The 20801-nt window shown below is 45.3% G+C and overlaps 1 protein-coding gene across 1 annotated transcript in view; it reads right to left on the bottom strand.

Moving 5' to 3' along the window:
• The window catches only part of LOC132888240 (calpain-5-like), a 49840-nt gene that overhangs the window by 9616 nt on the left and 19423 nt on the right, over positions 1-20801 (bottom strand). The window contains exons 3-7 of the mRNA XM_060924319.1: positions 20561-20772; positions 19338-19530; positions 18950-19143; positions 18686-18763; positions 15783-16263 (exon numbers count right to left, since the gene is read on the bottom strand). Of these exons, the coding sequence (XP_060780302.1) occupies positions 15783-16263; positions 18686-18763; positions 18950-19143; positions 19338-19530; positions 20561-20772 (1158 nt within the window). The remainder of the gene's footprint in view (positions 1-15782; positions 16264-18685; positions 18764-18949; positions 19144-19337; positions 19531-20560; positions 20773-20801) is intronic.

Genomic DNA, 20801 nt, shown 5'->3' with positions numbered 1-20801 from the left:
ATAAGAGCTGGTCCAACCAATTCACTTCATAAGTCACGTAATTAGTTGATTAAGATCCACCTGTGTGCAATCAAAGTGTCACATGATCTGTCACATGATGTCTGTATTAGGGGTGTCAAATTATCGTGTTAATTGCGATGAATTAATTACAGTCATATTTAGCGTGTTATGTTTTTTAATTGCATTAATCTAATTTTTAATCTCTAACTTTACTGTTTCTGTATGCGAGTTGCCTTTTTATAAAATCCATTTTTATGTGTTGGGCTTCATGTGCTTGAGTTGTTGGGGGTGGAAAACAATGGTCAGTCACACCTGAAGTGGACAATGATTGGCTGTCATTGTGTTTGAGCTTGTTTAGCATAAACTGATAGGCTCCCATTGAACTTGGGGAGGACAGGGTGAAGAGACGTGAAAATGGAGGAGCATGTGAGAGTTGTCGGTCTAATGAACGGAAAATTTACATTTCAAAAACGCCCTGACGGCACCATCGATAAAGGTAGAGTGATGTGCCTTCTTTGTAAGAAGGAATTTGCTTACCACCGAAGCAGCTCAAGTTTAGCATACCACATCAACGCAAAGCACCCAGTCGCAAGTGCAGCCACAGCTAACGTTAGCGGCGAAGCCGTTAGCAATTTAGCGAGCCACAGCAAAGCTCTTCGCCAAACTAAACTCGAGAACACCCAGCGTATGAGCAAGTCTGTGACCGACAAGCTGGCGAATGTTCTTGCCAAGTGGATAGCGATGAACTGCAGGCCGATAAACATAGTGGAAGACGACGGGTTAACAGAGGTGTTGCGAACCGCGTCCAATGACCCATCATACAAGCCACCATGCAGGACTACAGTGACGACCAAAATCAACAAGATGTATGACGGCGAAAAGAAAAACAAACTTGAGATTTTGGTGGAGGATTCGCCCAACTGTGTTGCTATAACTGGAGATCACTGGACCTCAGCTGGCAACCACAGCTATTTGGGGGTGACCGGACACTTTATTGATGGTGAGTGGAACCTCAACTCATTTGCGCTGACCGTCATGAAAACAGAAACCAGGCACTTTGCTGTTGAATGCAAAAGGAAAAGCAACAAGTTCAGTGTTCAATACTTGTATTGCTCAGAAAAGTGTTCTTACTGTTTTTTGATATGCTAACTTACAGCACTTTATATGGGCCTGATGGGCCTTTATATGGGCCTTTTATTTTATTTTTATTTTCTAATTATTTGGAGATTGACAAAAGAACAGCAATATTCCCTCCCTGGTGGTCAAAAGTAAAGGCTGCAGGCAGCACTTGAGACTAGTCTCAAATACAGTGGAATGTAAATGGCTACGACTGCATCTGTTCAAGTCTGTTAAAAACAATAAATGACTTTATAAAGCCACTTTTTTTTGTTATATATCAATCTTTTGATCTGCCACAATAATGTAATGAATTTAAATGAAAATACCTCAAGTTGAGGGCTTTTCTCAGTAATTTTTAGGTGAGATAAAAAAAGAGATTAATTAGATCAATTAATTACAGATCATCTCATCTCATCTCATTATCTCTAGCCGCTTTATCCTTCTACAGGGTCGCAGGCAAGCTGGAGCCTATCCCAGCTGACTACGGGCGAAAGGCGGGGTACACCCTGGACAAGTCACCAGGTCATCACAGGGCTGACACATAGACACAGACAACCATTCACACTCACATTCACACCTACGGTCAATTTAGAGTCACCAGTTAACCTAACCTGCATGTCTTTGGACTGTGGGGGAAACCGGAGCACCCGGAGGAAACCCATGCGGACACGGGGAGAACATGCAAACTCCACACAGAAAGGCCCTCGCCGGCCCCGGGGCTCGAACCCAGGACCCTCTTGCTGTGAGGCGACAGCGCTAACCACTACACCACCGTGCCGCCCTAATTACAGATCATAATTAATTAATCTCTCAATTTTTTTAATCTCTTGACAGTACTAGTCTGTATAAATCAACCTGTTCTAGAAGGACCCTGACTCTGCAACACTACTAAGCAAGCAATATGAAACCCAAGGAGCACTCCAAACAGGTCCAAGACAAAGTTGTGGAGAAGTATAGATCAGTGTTGGATTAAAAAATATCCCAACTTTGAATATCCCAGGGAGCACCAGTAAATCCATGATAGCAAAATGGAAAGAAAATGGCACCACTACAAACCTGATAAGAGAAAGCCGCCCACCAAAACTCACAGACCAGGCAAGGAGGGCATTAGTCAGAGATGCAACAAAGGGGGCGTCGTGGCTCGGGTGGCTGGGGCGCCATGCCATGGGTCCGGGGACCCGGGTTCGATTCCGGCCCGGGGTCGTTTCCCGATCCCTCCCCATCTCTCTCTCCCGCTCATTTCCCGTCCTGTCTCTGCACTGTCCTATCCAATGAAGGTGAAAAAAGCCCAAAAAAAATCTTTAAAAAAAAAAAAAAGAGATGCAACAAAGACACCAACGATGGGGGGCGTCGTGGCTCAGGTGGATAAGGCGCCATACCATAAATCCGCAGACCCGGGTTCGATTCCGGCCCGAGGTCATTTCCCGATCCCTCCCCATCTCTCTCTCCCGCTCATTTCCTGTCTCTACACTGTCCTATCCAATAAAGGTGAAAAAAGCCCCAAAAAAAATCTTAAAAAAAAAAAAGACACCAACGATGATGATGATGTTTGTCCTTCGGTTTCGAAGATGACCATGATTCTTCATCGCTGGTGTGTGTGAAGGTGGCTCATGAAGTCAATCTTTGCACGGAATGTGCGATGACAGTGAGGGCATGTTAATGAGGTGAGGGGTAGAGGACGACTTGGTGAAGATGAAGTGAGGCTTCGTGTGTGGCTCTTTCTCTGATGGTGCTTGGCTTGCGCTTCTAGGATGCACTGTTGCTCAAAGTGCTTGACCCCATTGGTGATGGCAGTGTGCCAATAGCTTCGGTTGGCGGCCACACTTTCCCAGGTCTCTGGGCAGATGTTGTAGCACTTCAGATTGGCCTTGAGGGCATCTTTGTACCTTTTCCTCTGACCACCCTGTGAGCGACACCCCACACAGCTCTCCGTATACGTTTGGGAAGCCAGTCATCAACCATGCGGTGAACATGACCAGACCATCGGAGTTGTGAGTGCTTCAGCATGGCGAAGATGCTTGGGAGGTTTGCTCTGCCTAGGATCTCTGTGTCTGGAATTTTCTCTTGCCATGTGACATGCATGGTTTTTCGCAGGCAACGCATGTGGAACCTATTCAGTTGCTTTGCATGACAGCTGTAGACTGTCCACGTTTTGCAGCCATAAAGGAGTGAAGTGATGACTATTGCTTGATAGACTTGCAGCTTTGTTCGGAGAGAAATTCCACGGCGATCCCACACAGAGGACCGCAATCTGCCAAATGCTGCACTTGCCTTAGAAATGTGATAGCTGACTTCTTGGTCAATGTGGACACTGCGTGACAGGGTGCTGCTAAGGTACACAAACTTCTCGCATGTAGTGAGAAGCTCACCTCCAATGGTGATCTGAGGCTCGATGTATGGCTGACCTGGTGCAGGTTGGTGCAACACCTCTGTCTTCTTGATGTTTATGGTCAGTCCAAAGTCTGTGCATGCAGCTGCAAAGTGGTCTATGGTCTCTTGCATCGCTTCCTCAGTCAGGGCATTGAGTGCACAGTCGTCCGCAAAGAGAAATTTCTGGATAGAGGTGATGTGGACTTTCGTCTTAGCCTGAAGTCTTTGAAGGTTGAAAAGACCTCCATCAGTCCAGTAGCAGATGCTGATTCCAATGTCTCTTTCACTAAATGCATCTGTGAGCATGTCTGAGAACATGATGCTGAAAAGTGTGGGTGCCAGGACACAACCTTGCTTTACGCCATTGGTCACAGCAAACGGTTCACTGTGGGCTCCATCATCTTAAACCCGTGCCTGCATACCATAATGAACCTCCTGGACCATTGAGATGAGGTGGTCTGGGCAGCCAAATTTGGACATGATCTTCCAGAGTCCTTCTCGACACACGGTGTCAAATGCCTTGGTCAAGTCCACATAAGTGGAGTACAGGCTAACATTCTCATCTCATCTCATTATCTCTAGCCGCTTTATCCTTCTACAGGGTCGCAGGCAAGCTGGAGCCTATCCCAGCTGACTACGGGTGAAAGGCGGGGTACACCCTGGACAAGTCGCCAGGTCATCACAGGGCTGACACATAGACACAGACAACCATTCACACTCACATTCACACCTACGGTCAATTTAGAGTCACCAGTTAACCTAACCTGCATGTCTTTGGACTGTGGGGGAAACCGGAGCACCCGGAGGAAACCCACGCGGACACAGGGAGAACATGCAAACTCCACACAGAAAGGCCCTCGCCGGCCACGGGGCTCGAACCCAGAACCTTCTTGCTGTGAGGCAACAGCGCTAACCACTACACCACCGTGCCGCCCCAGGCTAACATTCTGCTCTTGACATTTCTCCTGGAGTTGGCGGGCAGAAAAGATCATGTCGACAGTACTGTGACCACTGCGGAACCCACACTGGCTTTCAGGTAGTAGACCCTTTTTGAGGTGCACTGTCAGATGGTTCAACATAACACGAACCAAAACCTTTCCAGCGATCGACAACAGAGAGAGGCCCCGATGGTTATTGCAGTCGTGGCAGTGACCTTTGCGTTTGTAGCAATGAACGATAGACGCATCCTTGAAATCCTGTGGGATCTGGCGCTGCTGCCACATACTTCTGAACAGTTCAGTCAGGCTGTGGATGAGTGTTGGTTCTCCATGAGCATATACTTCAACAGGGATGGCATTGCATCCAGGGGCTTTCCCGCTTGATAATCCCTTGATGGCCTTGACCACTTCTGCCTCTGAGGGCAGATCATCCAGGCGATGGTCCACCGGCACTTGAGGGAGGCGCTCAATGGCAGCGAAGTTAATGCTGGAAGGATGGTTCAACACATTTTCAAAGTGCTCTGCCCAGCAATGGAGGATATCTTTCTCTGTGAGCAGTTTGCTGATGTCTGCAGTCAGTATGGGTGATGCTCCAGATGTACAGTAGGTGGTCTGTAGATGGCTCTTATGACATTATATAAATTCTTCCAATCTTTGTGGTCTGCATAGCCCTGGATTTCTTCTGCTTTGGTACTGAGCCAAGAGTCTTGCATGCGCCAAAGTTCTCGTTGAAGCTTGATGGCGGTTAGTGCGGCTCTCTTCTGAGGAGAGTTTGGGTCTGAAAGAACAGCTTGGTGGAGCTGGTGCTTCTCTTGGAGCAGTGCGTTGATTTGACTGTCACACTCGTCAAACCAGTCCTGGTGCTTACGATGTACCGGCCCAAGCACTGTAACAGCAGCTCCATGAATGGCATCCCTGAACTTGGCCCAGTCTTCTTCCACATTGTTGGCCAGTCGCAGCGTGCAGCGTGGATAGCACTTCTGAGAGCTGATCTGAGAGAGCTTGTCTGTTGTTGGAGTTGGTGAGTGATGTGATGTTTAACCATGTTGTAGTTTTCTTCCCATGGGGTCGTCTTGGTGGTTGGATATGTAGCTTGAGCTTGGAGACCAGCAGGCGGTGGTCTGTCCAGCATTCCACACCACACATGGCTTTTGTGATCCTGATATCTCTTCTGTCTCTCTGTCTCATGAGGACATAATCCAGCAAGTGCCAATGCTTCAATCTTGGATGCTTCCAAGATGTTCTTTTGCGACGTGGGAGCCGGAAAAGTGAGTTGGTAAATCACGGGTTGGTGCGTTGAGCATGTTTCCAGCAGAAGTTCACCATTACTGTTGCACTTTCCTATGCCGTATTTGCCAATAATGCCAGGCCAGGTTTCATGGTCAGATCCAACACGTGCGTTGAAGTCCCCCAAGATGATGAGTTTGTCTCTCTTGGGCACTGCAGCAATAGTAGCATTGTTTTTCATAGAACTTCTCTTTCATGTCATCAGGATTAGTCAAAGTTGATGCGTAGATGCTTATGATGGTAGCAAAGTGTTTGCCAGGAAGCGGGAGATGGAGTGTCATGAGCCTGTCATTAATACCTTTCAGAGGGGATATCAGATTCTTCACAAGGCTGGTCTGTACTGCAAAGGCTACACCAGATTCACAACTTTCTTCTTCACTTTTTCCACTCCAAAAGAAGGTGAAACCAGCTCCAACCTTCCTTCAGTTGACCCACACCAGCAAGGCGGGTCTCACTCAGGGCTGCTATCTGGATCCGGTATCTTGCCAGCTCATATGCAACCAGAGCAGTTCATCTCTCTGGTCTAGAGATGCAAGCTCTGTCAAGGAGAGTGCACACATTCCAGGCTCCCAAGGTGAGTGAAGTTACCTTGTTTTTCATGACTTTGTTTGTTTCTACCGCAGAAGGTGGGAACTCCTGCCAGCTGCGGTAAGCTGGCCGGGGAGGGTTGTGAGGCAGGCAATGTTTGGGACACCTTTTCTAGTCCCTTCCTCATGTCATGGAGGTGAGCAGTGCATTCCTGAAGAGGGGTGCTCAGAGGATGGATGGATTTGATAGTGGATGACGCCAATGAAGGTATGACTTGCGCTTGGAGTTCAGTGAGGGTGGGTTGCGCTGCACCAACCTCACTCTCTCGCCCAGGATCCATGGCTTCACGCAGCAGGACAATGTCGAGATGGCAGGACATGGAGTAGGGTGCAATGGATGGCCTGGAGGTCTTCAGTGCCTCAACCAGCCCTACGTGCTCCACCACACTTGCTGGTGACACTGTAACACTCGTTGAAAGGATCTCCACCGTGTGGTCAAGCAACAATGTGCAGGCATGCCCAGACTTCGCATGCAAGGGGTAGGCATTACCCCGGTGCTTTTCTGTCAAGGTATGCTCCCTTAGCCTTTGGCTGTCCCTAGCCACCCACAAGGCAGTGGGCAGTTTCGCTATTTGAGCCATAGTTGGCACCCTTAGCAGGTACTACCACCTCAGGTCAGGGTGGACCTGGGAGTGATGGCAATTAAGGGGTCACTCCACTATCCCCAAAGCCCTTTGCCTCCCAGCTTGGGGCCTCACCACTGGATGTAGTTTAATGTCGTACCCAGGACTAACAACAATAACACTGAGGGAGCTGCAAAGATCCACAGTGGAGATGGGAGTATCTGTCCATAGGACCACTTTAAGCCATACACTCCACAAAGTGGGGCTTTATGGAAGAGCGGCCAGAAAAAAAGTAATTGCTTAAAAAATCACGTTTGGAGTTTGCCCAACAGCATGTGGCAGACTCCCCAAACACATGGAAGAAGATTCTCTGGTCAAATGAGACAAAAATTTATCTTCTTGGCCATAATGAGAAAAGCCATGTGTGGCGCAAACCCAACACCCTGAGAACACCATCCCTACAGTGAAGCATGGTGGTGGTGGCAGCATCATGCTGTGGGGATGTTTTTCATCTGCAGGGACAGGAAAGTTGGTCAGAACTGAAGGAAAGATGGATGGCACTAAATACAGGGCAATTCTGGAGGAAAACCTGCTTGAGTCAGCCAGGAGGTTTGAGACTGAGATGAAGGTTCCCATTCCAGTAGGACAATGACCCTAAAGATACTGCTAAAGCTACACTGGAGTGGTTTAAAGGAAAACATTTAAATGTCTTGGAATGGCCTAGTCAAAGCCCAGACTTCAATTCAATTGAGAATCTGTGGGATAACTTGAAGCAGTTTTGCCTTGAGGAATGGGCAAAAATCCCAGTGGCTAGATATGCTAAGCTAATAGATATATACCCCAAGAAACTTGCAGCTGTAATTGTAAACTGTGGGTGGTAAAAGAGAGCAACTGGATTTGCTTGAAGATTCTTGAAGATGTTTCACCTCTCATCCGAAAGGCTTCTTCAGTTCTGTCTGACTAATAGGGAGTATCGGGTATTTATCCTCTCATGGATGAAAAGCAATCCTAAGGTGTCGTTGAGTCATCCTGTTGGTGTGGGTCACTGGGGGCTGGGTGTGAACGGCCTTGAGAGTCGTTAGGGTGATCAATGGATTGCTGGTTCTCTCTGTCCTCCTGTGAGTCACTGAAAACAGCTGGGTTTTGGTGTGCATTCAGTTGTCTGGGAAGTGTGCCAAGGACTGCATTGTAGGTGGCTGATAAATGATGTCTTAGACCCCCACCTCTGTTCAGTGATGGCCGTTCCAGGTTGACAAAAATGGCTTCTTTAACTCCTCACTCAGACCAACGATCCTCTCTGGCTAAAATGTGTACGTTGCAATCCTGAAATGAGTGTCCTTTGTTGTTAAGATGAAGATAGACAGCAGAGTCCTGGCCTGAGGAACTGGCTCTCCTGTGTTGAGCCATGCGCCTGTGAAGCAGTTGTTTTGTTTCCCCAATATACGAGTCCGTGCATTCCTCACTGTAATGAATTGCATACACTACGTTGTCCTGTTTGTGTCTGGCTATTCTGTCCTGAGGGTGGACCAGTTTCTGCTTCAGGGTGTTACTGGGTCTGAAATGTACCGGAATGTTGTGTTTGTAGAAGATCCTCCTGAGTTTCTCAGATAGACCAGAAATGTAGGGAATGACAATGTTTTTGCATTTGTTTCTGTTATCCTCCTTGTCCATTATGTTCCTTTTTCTGCTCTTGAAGAAAGACCAGTTGGGATACCCGCAGTTCTGAAGTGCTTTCTTGATGTGATTCTGCTACTTCTCTTTTCCCTCTACCGTTGTAGGAATGTTCTGAGCCCTGTGTTGCAAGGTCCTAATGACCCCCAATTTGTGTTCCAGTGGGTGGTGAGAGTCAAAGAGTAGGTAGTGGTCTGTGTGTGGGGGTTTCTGGTAGACCTCGATGCTAAGGCTTCTGTCTTATCTAATGTGTACATCACAATCCAAGAAGGCTAGATTATTCCCACTGATGTCCTCCCGAGTGAAACTGATGTTGATATCCACTGCACTGATGTGCTTAGAAAAGGCTTCCACCACATGGGTTTTGATTTTAACCCAGGTGTCATCCACATATCTGAACCAGTGGCTGGGTTCACTCCTGAAAAAGTGGTCAAAGCTTTATGTTCCAGTTCCTCCATGTAAAGATTGGCCACAATAGGGGACACCGGTGAGCCCATGACGCATCCATGCTTCTGTCTGTAGAAACTTTCATCAAACTGGAAATAAGTGGTAGTCAGGCAGAGGTCAAGCAGGGTGCAAATCTGTTCCATGGTGAGGTTCGTTCTATCCAGTAAGGTGCTGTCTTGGAGTCGTTTTCTAACAGATTCGACTGCTTCTGTGGTGGGAATGCAGGTGAAAAGAGAAGTGACATCGTAGGAAACCATGGTTTCATCTGAGTCTAGTTTGAGGTCTGCAACTTTAGAAGCAAAATCTTGGGAGATTTTGACGTGATGTGGCGTATTCCCAACAAGAGGAGCCAGGATGGTGGCTAGGTGTTTGGCAATGTTATAGGTGACAGAGTTTAAGAAACTGGTCCACCCTAAGGACAGAATAGCCAGACACAAACAGGACAACGTAGTGTATGCAATTCAGTGCAGTCAGGAATGCACGGAGTCGTATATTGGGGAAACAAAACAACCGCTTCACAGGTGCATGGCTCAACACAGGAGAGCCAGTTCCTCAGGCCAGGACTCTGCTGTCTATCTTCATCTTAACAACAAAGGACACTCATTTCAGGATTGCAACGTACGCATTTTAGCCAGAGAGGATCGTTGGTCTGAGCGAGCCATTTTTGTCAACCTGGAATGGCCATCACTGAACAGAGGTGGGGGTCTAAGACATCATTTATCAGCCACCTACAATGCAGTCCTTGGCACACTTCCCAGACAACTGAATGCACACCAAAACCCAGCTGTTTTCAGTGACTCACAGGAGGACAGAGAGAACCAGCAATCCATTGATCACCCCAATGACTCTCAAGGCCATTCACACCCAGCCCCCAGTGACCCACACCAACAGGATGACTCAACGACACCTTAGGATTGCTTTTCATCCATGAGAGGATAAATACCTGATACTCCCTATTAGTCAGACAGAACTGAAGAAGCCTTTCGGATGAGAGGTGAAACGTCTTCAAGAATCTTCAAGCAAGTCCAGTTGCTCTCTTTTACCACCCACAGTTTGCTATGACCTGGATGACTGAGAATCTTCACAGACAGCTGTAATTGTAGCAAAAGGTGGCTCTATAAAGTATTGACTTTGAGGGGTTGAATACCTCCAAACTCCAGATTTCTGTTTTTTCATCTTAATTATTGTGTCACAATAAAAAAAGTGCACCTTTAAAGTTGTAGGCATGTTGTGTAAATCAAATGGTGCTAACCCTACAAAAATCCATTTTAATTCCAGCTTGTAATGCAACAAAACAGGACAAACACCAAGGGGGATGAATACTTTTGCAAGGCACTGTATACAGCACACCTAATATTTGGTTAAATGTCCTTTAGCAAGTTTCATTACCCCTAGACCAGACATTTTTGGTAGCTGTCGTCAAGCTTCTGGCAGAATTCTGGTTGGATAGTTGACCACTCTTCTTGGCAGAATTGGTCTTCAGTTGTGTGTTTTCTGGCATGGACCTAATTTTTAAGCACAGTTCACATAGTTCTTCTGTACCTCTGGTCACTGTGGCCACACAACTCAATCTTTGTCTCATCTGATCACAAAACTTTCCTCCAGAAGGGTTTTTTCTTTGTCTCTGTGTTGAGCTGCAAACTTTATTCGGCTTGAACATGTCAATTTTGGAGCAGAGCCTTCTTTGTTGGACAGCAGCCTCTCAGTCCATCTTCTTTTGGCTGCTCCCAATTAGGGGTCGCCACAGTGGCTCTTTCGTCTCCATTGCTCCCTGTCTTCCGTATCCTTCTGTACCACACCTGCCACTTTCATGTCCTCTCTCACCACATCCATGTATCTCCTCTTTGGCCTTCCTCGTTTTTGTTTGCCTGGCAGCTCCATCCTCAACATTCTCCTTCCAACATGCTCTGCATCTCTTTTCAGGATGTGCCCATATCATCTCAGTCTCATCTCTCTCGGCTTAATTCCCAAGCTCTCCACATGTGCTCTCCCTCTGATGTGCTCGTTCCTTATCCTGTCCAACCTTGTCACTCCCATTGCAAACCTTAACATCCTCAACTCCGCCACCTCCAACTTTGCCTCCTGTCTCTTCGTTAAGGGTACAGTCTCCAATCCAGACATCACAGCTGGTCTCACTACTGTCTTATACATCTTACCTTTCACTTTTGCTGGGACTTTCCTATCACAAATGACTCCCGAAATCCTTCTCCAACTGCTCCACCCTGCCTGCACTCTCTTTCTCACCTCACTATCGCAGTCCCCATTTTCCTGCACAGTTGACCCCAGGTACTTGAATTCACCAACTTTCTTTACGTCTACTCCTTGCATCTTCACTACACTCTCATCCCCATCCTCATTGATGCACATGTATTCTGTTTTGCTACTGCTTACCTTCATTCCTCTTCATTCCAATGCATACCTCCATCTCTCCAAACCCAACTCAACCTCCTTTGTACTTTCACCACATATCACAATATCATCCGCAAACATCATGTTCCATGGTGACTCTTGCCTCACTTCGTCCATCAAGCTATCCATCACTATGGCAAACAAGAAAGGATTCAAAGCAGATCCTTGATGGAGTCCCACCTTCACCTTGAACCATTCAGTTGCTCCAACTGCACACCTCACTGCTGTTTCACTGTTCTCAGACATGTCTTGCACCACTCTAATATACTTCTCATTCACTCCACTCTTTCTCATACAATACCATAACTCATCTCTCGGCACTCTATTGTATGCATTCTCCAGGTCTACAAACACACAATGTAGCTTTCTCTGGCCTTCTCTGTACTTCTCCGTTAACATTCTTAAAGCAAAAATTGCATCCGATGTGCTCTTCCTTGGCATAAACTCATACTGCTGTTCATAGATTGCTACCTCTCTTCTCAATCTTGCCTCCAGTACCCTTTCCCATAGCTTCATGGTGTGGCTCATCAGTTTTATTCCTCTGTAATTACTGCAGTTCTGTACATCTCCCTTATTCTTGTATATTGGGACTAGCACACTCTCCATTCATCTGGCATTTTCTCATTCTCTAGGATCTTATTAAACAATCTCGTTAGGAACAACACAGCTGTCTCACCCAAACATCTCCAAGCCTCAATCGGGATACCATCTTGTCCAACTGCTCAGTCTTCATTCTTTTCATGGCTGCCCTCACCTCATCCTTACTAACCAACTCTGCTTCCTGATTTGCTGTCTCCAATGAATCTGACCTTTTCTCTCTTGGATTTTCCTCATTTAATAAATCCTCAAAGTACTCTTTCCACCTTCTTAATACACTCTCTTTGTTTGTCAGCACATTTCAATTTCCATCTTTTATCACTCTTACCTGCTGTACATCCCTCGCTTCCCTGTTTCTCTGCTTAGCTAGTCTGTACAGGTCTTTCTCTCCTTCTTTGGTCTCCAGTCTATCACACAACTCCTGGTATGCATCTGCTTTTGCTTCCGCTCTTTTTGCCTTCTGTCTCGTCGCTCTGTATAACCGCCTGCTTTCCTCGTCTGTCTGATCATCCCAATTTTTCTTTGCTAGCCTCTTCTCTTTTATAATTTCCTGCACTTCTTTGCTCCTCCTTCCCGATGACCACCCTAGCACCTTCCTTGCTGCCTCTCTTACTAGTACAGCAGTAGTATTCCAATCTTTTGGCAGACTTCCATGAGCACTCAATGCTCGTCTCATTTCTTCCCTAAACTCCTTCTGATGTTCAACCTCTTTTAGTTTCCACCACTTAATCTTCGGCTCCACTATTTCACGCTTCCTCTTTTTCACTTTCAAGCTCATCCTGCACACGACCACTTGATGTTGTCTAGCTACACTCTCTCCTGCCATCACTTTACAGTCTCCAATCTCCTTCAGGTTACCCCTTCTGCAGAGTATGTAGTCCACCTGTGTAGATCTTCCTCCACTCTTAAATGTCACCCTGTGCTGCTCTTTCTTCTCAAAGTATGTATTGACTATTGCCAAATTCATCCTCTTTGAAAAATCAACCACCATTTGCCCTTCCACATTTCTCTCTTACACCACATCTGCCCATCACGTCCTCATCTCCTGTTTCCCTCGCCAACATGTCCATTGAAATCTGCTCCTATCAGCATGCACTCCTCCCTTGGTATACTTTCTACCACTCCATCCATCTTTTCCCAGAAAGACTCTTTCTCTTCATTCTCACATCCAACCTGTGGGGCATACACACACATTGATTACCACTCCTTGAATCTCCAGCTTCATGCCCATCACTCTGACATCCTCTTCACATCAATCACACTGTTGACCAACTCTCCCCTCAAAACAATACCAACACCATTTCTCTTTCCATCGAATCCATAATAAAACAACTTGCATCCATCTCCTTAGATCAAAAGGTGCAGGCTATCTGCTGGTACCTCGTATAGTGAAGGCTACATCAGGGGGCAGAGCCTTTTCTTACAAAGCCCCACAGTTATAGAACAGCCTTCCAAGTAGTGTTCGGGAATCAGACACAGTCTCAGTGTTTAAGTCTAGGCTGAAAACATTTATTTAGTCAAGCCTTTTGTTAATAGTGTTTATGAGGTAAAGGTGTAGATCTGGAGGGTCTTCAGACAGAGTGTTTTGGTAAACTAGGATGTATGGATGCTGTCAGTCCCCACTCACTTGCTCACTTGAGTTTGTTGACGGTGTAGTGGCTGGCTGCTTTATGTCCCGGGGCTCCCTCATGCCTGTGTTACCTTCTGGCTCTCCCCTTTTAGTTATGCTGTCATAGTTAGTTGCCGGAGTCCCTGCTTGTACTCAGTGCAATATGTATACTGTTCCTACTTATTCAGGTGACATTGGGCATACCTAACAACCTGTATTTCCCCCCCCCAATCTGTCCCTCTGAGTTAAATGTCGGTCCTGGGCTCGAGATGCTGACCTCTTCTGCTCCTCGGACCTGCCTGATCCATCCTGGTGCCCTGTGTCTGATTGGAGTCTCATCGCATCGCTCCTGTTGATGGCAGCCCCATGTGGACAGTTGGGGGTTGTGCCTGTAGGACGCTCTGGACTCTTGCAGTGGTGCTTTTGTGGCTGGGGACTGCAGTTGACTTACTGACTTTAGGACTGCAGTTGACTTGCTGACTTTGGGACTACGGTCGTCGAACGGTTTTGCGCTCGGTTTTCCGTAGGTGGAGGGTTTATAGCATCAACGAAGCTGACTTTGTGTTAGGACTGTTAATGTTATAGTCATGTTGTCTGTTGTTGCCTGGATGGGGATGGGTTCCCTTTTGGGTCTGGTTCCTCTTGAGGTTTCTTCCTTATGTCATCTGAGGGAGTTTTTCCTTGCCACCGTCACCACAGGCGTGCTCATTGGTGATAGATTAGGGATAAAATTAGCTCATATTTTAAGTCGTTCAAATTCTGTAAAGCTGCTTTGTGACAATGTTAAAAGCGCTGTATAAATAAACTTGACTTGACTCCAATGTTCTTGGCCTTGCTTCCTTTCCACCTCGTCTCCTGCACACACAATGTCCAACTTCCTTCTTTCCATCATACCTGCTAACTCTCTCGCTCTGCCAGTCAATGTTCCCACATTCAGTGTTCCTACCCTCAATTCTAAGCTCCTTCCCTTCCATCTTTCATGCTCTCTCCTAACACGCCTCCCCCCTCTCTTTCTCCTTCTCAGCGCAACAGTAGCACACTTTCTACTGGCACCCTGTTGACCAACAGTACCGGAGGCAGTCGTTGTTAACCCGGGCCCCAACCGATCCGGTATGGTATTTCTCTTTTCATTCCGCATGTTAGATTTGGCACAGCTTTACGCCGGATGCCCTTCCTGACGCAACCCTCTCCAATTTATCCGGGCTTGAGACCGGCACCAAGAGTACGCTTATACACCCCAGTGGCTGGATTAGCAGTTTCTCAGTCCATGATGATGTAAAACTTGCTTGACTATGGACAGTGACACTGTTTTTTCCAGCAGCTTCTAGTTCATGGAACCCTGTGCCTTGGTGGTTCCTGACCATCCAAACCAATTTCCCTCTCAGCTGAGGGTGACAGTTCGGGTCTTCTTTCAGACCTTGGAAAAGTGTCTACATTGTCCAATAACTTGTACTTATGTACAAATGTTCAAACTAATGATCTTCGAATCTGCAGTTGTTTGGAAAAAGGCTCCAAGAGCATTGTGTCAATCTACAATCCTCTCTCTCAGATCTGGTCCATCCAGTGAGTGCTAATCAAACAAAACCTTTTTATGTTGGCACAGAGACGCTACCAGCTGTAGTCAGTCATGATCATTAACAGGAAGTTAAGACGCCTTGACCTTGTCAAGTTAAAAGACATTTTGAAACTATCAGCACCACTGAATTAATAATCTAAATGAGTGTATATTTTAAGTTGTATATATAATTTTTTAGCCTGTGTTGATTTCAGAAAGCCCAAAATGAATTAAAACTTGTGGACTAAATTGTGTTTTTTTTTTCCTATTAAAGATGCGTGTTGTACAATCATTCTTTCCCAGAAAACAAACAGTTCAATGAAATCACTGAAAGTTCAATATTGCAATGATATTCATGTCCATGTATGTAAGCTTTTTAGTGGAACTTTGTGTCTAAAGGAATGATGCAAAAGTAGATAAAAATTGCAAGCACTCTATTCTAAGGGCAATTAGAAAATGTACTGCAATTTTAGAGATTCTTGAGCATGGCTGTTCATTTATAAAATATTTCACTTCTTAGTAAATTGTGTGTTTTACATGACATTGGTCTAACTTTCATTGTGTTTAATCTTCTTTGAATTTGGCTACAGTAGAAAGTAAAATGTTCTCTGTTGACCAGGTCTGCTATACCTGAGGATTATGAAGAAATGTGTCTCTGTGGTTAATACATCCCCCACATCTACTTCTCTTGTTCATCTCTCTCGCCCAACTTTCATCCACTATGCCTTTCTCTTTTCCTTTAAACTCATCTTCATTCTTCTTTGTTGTCTTCTCTCCTCTTTGTGATGGCCCAGCTTTCTGTTCATGTTTCAATTTCTTCTCCTTCACTGTGTGATCCCTCCATTCATGCAACTGCCTTTCACTCAGCCTTTCTTCTTTCCTATCTCCTCTTGGGGCAGAAGCTGGAACAGACCTCTGAGAACTTGAGGAGACACCCTGGGTGTTGGAGGATTGAGAAACAGTTGGTCTTGTTGAGTCTCGAGGAGCATGAGTCCACTCTCCAGTACAATGTGTCTCTCTCCAGTGACCCCAATGCCAGAATAGGTGTCGTTCCACCAGCCTGCACACCACCATATCTGTGAAGTAGTGGCAGAAGTCCTCAAATTCCATCCTGGTGAGGGAAACACATAAAGGTCTGCCATAACCTATAAGTTAAGCCCATGGTGTATATTCTAGAATGTTACAAGAAATATTTTAAATTAGGAATGTATTACCACTTTTTTTTTCAAAGTACATTGATTTTGGTACTTGCTAATACCAACAACAATACTCTTCTTCTTTCGGCTACTCCCATATGCTCCACAGAAGATCTGTTCCACAGATTTGATTTGGCATAGGTTTTACACCAGATGTCCTTCCTGATGCAACCCTTCCCCAATCTATCCAGGCTTGGGGAACCAGCACTAAATATGCACTGTCTTGTACAACCTGAGTATTTTACCTAATCTGCATGTCTTTGAACTGTGGAGAAAACCAGAGCACCCAGAGGAAACCCACACAGACATGGCAAGAACATGCAAACTCCACACAGAAAGGTCCCCCATTGGCCATGAGATTCAAACCCGGAAGCTTCTTGCTGTGAGGCGACAGTGCTAACCACTACACCACCATGCTGCCCCTCAAATACCAATCGCAATACTGATACCAAAATACACAACTACTTAGCATTAATCTCTCGATTACATTCATTATGTCTTATATTAGATATGGTTAGTTTTTTCTTTTTTATCAGACATCTAGTTTTAGGTTTGTTTACCTGACATGTTTCGACGTACGTAACTGTCGTCTTCCTCAGAATGTCACCGGATGTTGTTGGTGACGCATCTTATCAGCTGATGTTTCCGAAGGCGTGACCTTCCTGTCTGGTTTGACAGGTCGGTCACGTCTTCTGTTGTCCATTCGTCCCCTGCAAGATGGCACTCCAGGTATGGGAAAGCATGTATGCTCCCTCATCCCGGTTGATGGTCCTCGGGCTCTGCTTTCGGATCTCCATGGCCTCCCTGATCCAGCGCTGATGTTTGTTATCTTCTGTGCGGATGACTCTGGCATTCCCTCAGTCCATAATGTGATCTGTGTAATCACAGATCCACAGGACAAAGAACAGGAGGAACAACACATACAACACGCACTGAAGGCATGTCAATATCCACAGTGGGCAATATCCAAAGGGGCAGAACAGGTCAAGAACAACAAAACACAGAAGAAAGAGAAAAAACAAAGCAACAAACAAGAACAAAGGGGAGTAGTAACATTGCCATACATCAGAGGAATAACGGAACGCATCCAAAGAGTAATGAGGAAACACAACATCAACACACCTGTCAAACCACACACAACACTCCGTCAGATTCTGGTTCATCCCAAAGACAGAATACATCCGGAAAACAAATGCAACACCATATATGAGATTCCATGCCAATCATGCAATAAAACCTACATCGGGGAGACAGGGAGGAGCTTCACCACAAGAAAAAATGAACATAAGAAAGAGTGCGAAAAGGAGACAGCTACAAGACAAACCCGAACAATAAAAGAAAAGGCACAACAGGAAAATTACAAGTCAGCCATAACAGACCACTGCAAAAGAGAAAATCACATTATGGACTGGGGGAATGCCAGAGTCATCCGCACAGAAGATAACAAACATCAGCGCTGGATCAGGGAGGCCATGGAGATCCGAAAGCGGAGGCCAAGGACCATCAACTGGGATGAGGGAGCATACATGCTTTCCCATACCTGGAGTGCCATCTTGCAGGGGATGAACGGACAGCAGAAGACGTGACCGACCTGTCAAACCAGACAGGAAGGTCACGCCTTCGGAAACATCAGCTGATAAGATGCGTCACCAACAACATCCGGTGACACTCTGAGGAAGACAACAGTTACGTACGTCGAAACATGTCAGGTAAACAAACCTAAAACTAGATGTCTGATAAAAAAGAAAAAACTAACCATACTTAGCATTAAGAAATCAGGAACATCATGAAACATTTTATTTAGCTCTATTCATGTTGGTTGCTGCAAATTCTTCATGGCAAGTTTTGTTTAAGAAGTTATCATTAATATAGAGAATGAGGGATGAAGGAACTGGGTATGCAGAGCAGTATCAGTGAGCACCAAAGTGCCATCAATCACACCTTGGATCGCACCTCGCAAGCAAAGTGTAAACAGTGGTGAGCAAGAGGAAATTAAAAAGTATATATTACAGCTGCTCACAAGACCCACAATAGTGTTTTCACATGACGTCGGAGAAGTTCTGTGCATGCTAGCTTCACTGCTCCAGACTTGCTGCATCTTTGTGTGCTCACACAATTCAGTTCATTAGCACAACAATGTACGCTTGGCTTGCATCACATAGTATCACATGGTATCTGATGTTAGTTTGGGAGTAGTTGTTATGAGTAAAAGTATGAATAATTGAGCAGAGCATCAGACCCAATACCAGTATCATCATTGATGCATCCCTACATTAAATTGTATTCATTTCTGTAGAAAACAGTCCCTTTTGTCGAGAATAAAACCTGATTCATTACCAAAATTCTCCAACATCTCTGACAATCAGCCCCATCTTCTCTCTCTGACATCGGCCCACCTGCTGCCATTGCTGTGACCTGCAGATGGCACCAAAATATGCAAATGATTTAGAATAATAAAAACAGACTCGCAACTGCACAGAAATAAATATACTACTTTGGTTATATCAGCCTAACGACAACCAAAATTATGGATATGATCCAAAAATACCAGTGCCTTGAATAACCCATAGCCGCGTGCAGATATGATAGGTTACTCATTACCCCTGGCTCCAGGCTCCAGTCCAGTCTGCTGTGCCCCATGGGTTCCTCATGCACACCATGTACAGCCAGGATTTTTCACAAACAGCTAGCAGATTTTCCCCAACACGGATCTTCCTAAGTGCAGTTATACCATATGCATGGCCCTTAACTAAACCACATTCCAACACAGATTCCACCTGCTCTCCTTCAGCTGGCTGCATAAATACAGAGAGAGACAGAGAGAACAACTACGACTTTAGAGATCTAAAATATAAAAGAGATCAACTGTGTTTAAATATTTCAGATTGTTGTTCCATTGGTGTGGGTTCTTTGGGCGTTCAGGCCTGCCCGTCATTGTACTAGTATAAGCAGAGTCCTTTAGGAAGTCTGTGTTTTTTTTTTTTTTTACCCGTATGGAGCATGTGATGAGAGATTTACAGCTGTGTGCTTTGGCTAGCATCTGAAACAGCGCCCTCCTTTGGTCGCCATGCTGGCTCAAAGTCTCTCCATTCAAACTCAATGGTTCAGATACTCCTCCAGTGAAATCTACCAGAGCTTCTGCAGTGTTTCCTCCCTCTAAGGCTTCATAACAGCCATTGAGCCTTACCGAAAAAGAACGAAAGAGAATTCTTATATTATCATGCAGTTTAAGTAAACTAAATTACAATAAAATATTACTGATAAAATTTTACACAAGTATTATTTTCTTTGAGGTTGTACTACCTGACTATATAAAAAGTGATACTTTTTCAGACCACTTTGAACTAAAAATGCATATGTTAATGTGAAGTATTTTCCCTCATCTCTGTTATATTATACATCCAATGTTTCATTATATGTTTAATGCATATTTTAACGTGTTTGTATAAATAATAAGCCTGAGACTTCACAGCATGCATAAATGATAGCTAGTCCAAATTCTTGTAATGTTGTAAGTAATTTTAAAATGTCAGTGGGAATGGCATTTGAATAACACTATATGGTCAAAAATATGCAGACACCTCACCATCACACCAGTATGTGGGCTTTCCACAAACTACTGCCACAAATTTGGAAGCACATAGTTGTCTAAAATGTCTCTGCCTGCCTTAGCTTTAAAATTTCCCTTCACTGGAATTAAGGGACCTAAACATGCTCCAGCATGACAATGTCCCTGTGCACAAATCAAATTACATTAAGACCTTGGTTTGCCAAGGTTGTGGTGGAAGAACTCAAGTGTCCTTCACAGAGCCCTGACTTCATCCTCACTTAACACATTTGAGATGAATTGGGACACCGATTGCACCCAACTCTCCTCACCCAACATCAGTGTCTGACCTCACTAATGCTCTTTTGGCTGACTGAGCACAAACCCCCAAAACCACACTCCAAAGTCGAGTGGGAAGCCTTCACAGAAGACTGTAGGTTATTATAACAGCAAAGGGGGACTAAATCTGGAATGGGATACTGAACAAGTGCATACAGTATGATTGAGAGGATGAGATGTTCACATACTTTTGCCTACATAGGGTATATATTCATTTATGGAAAAATATTCCTCCATGGTTTTAATCTTCATTCATTTATAACTGAAAATTTCCTTCACACATCTTCATAAATGTTTTGGAACCTTATCCTTCTCTAGCATCATACTTGGCATAAGCTTTCTCCAGCAGGGCACTCCAAAACTCCCGTGGTGTGGCTGAGCAACAGAAGAGCAGAGTTCCATCCTCACTGACAGGTAAGCGGTCATCCACCACCACATCCATCCACTGACCCGAACGCCAGAAGCAGAAGTGAAAGATTCCTGCATATAGGTGTGGGCACTTGGGGTTCCATTCCTGCTCCACATGATCTGGGATGACCTGGATATGGATACCATGTGTAGGGAGGG

The sequence above is a fragment of the Neoarius graeffei genome, chromosome 1, assembly GCF_027579695.1.
Source record: "Neoarius graeffei isolate fNeoGra1 chromosome 1, fNeoGra1.pri, whole genome shotgun sequence".
NCBI lineage: Eukaryota > Metazoa > Chordata > Actinopteri > Siluriformes > Ariidae > Neoarius > Neoarius graeffei.
The sequence above is the reverse complement of the archived record's forward strand: the minus strand, read 5'-3'. Positions and strand labels throughout refer to the sequence as shown.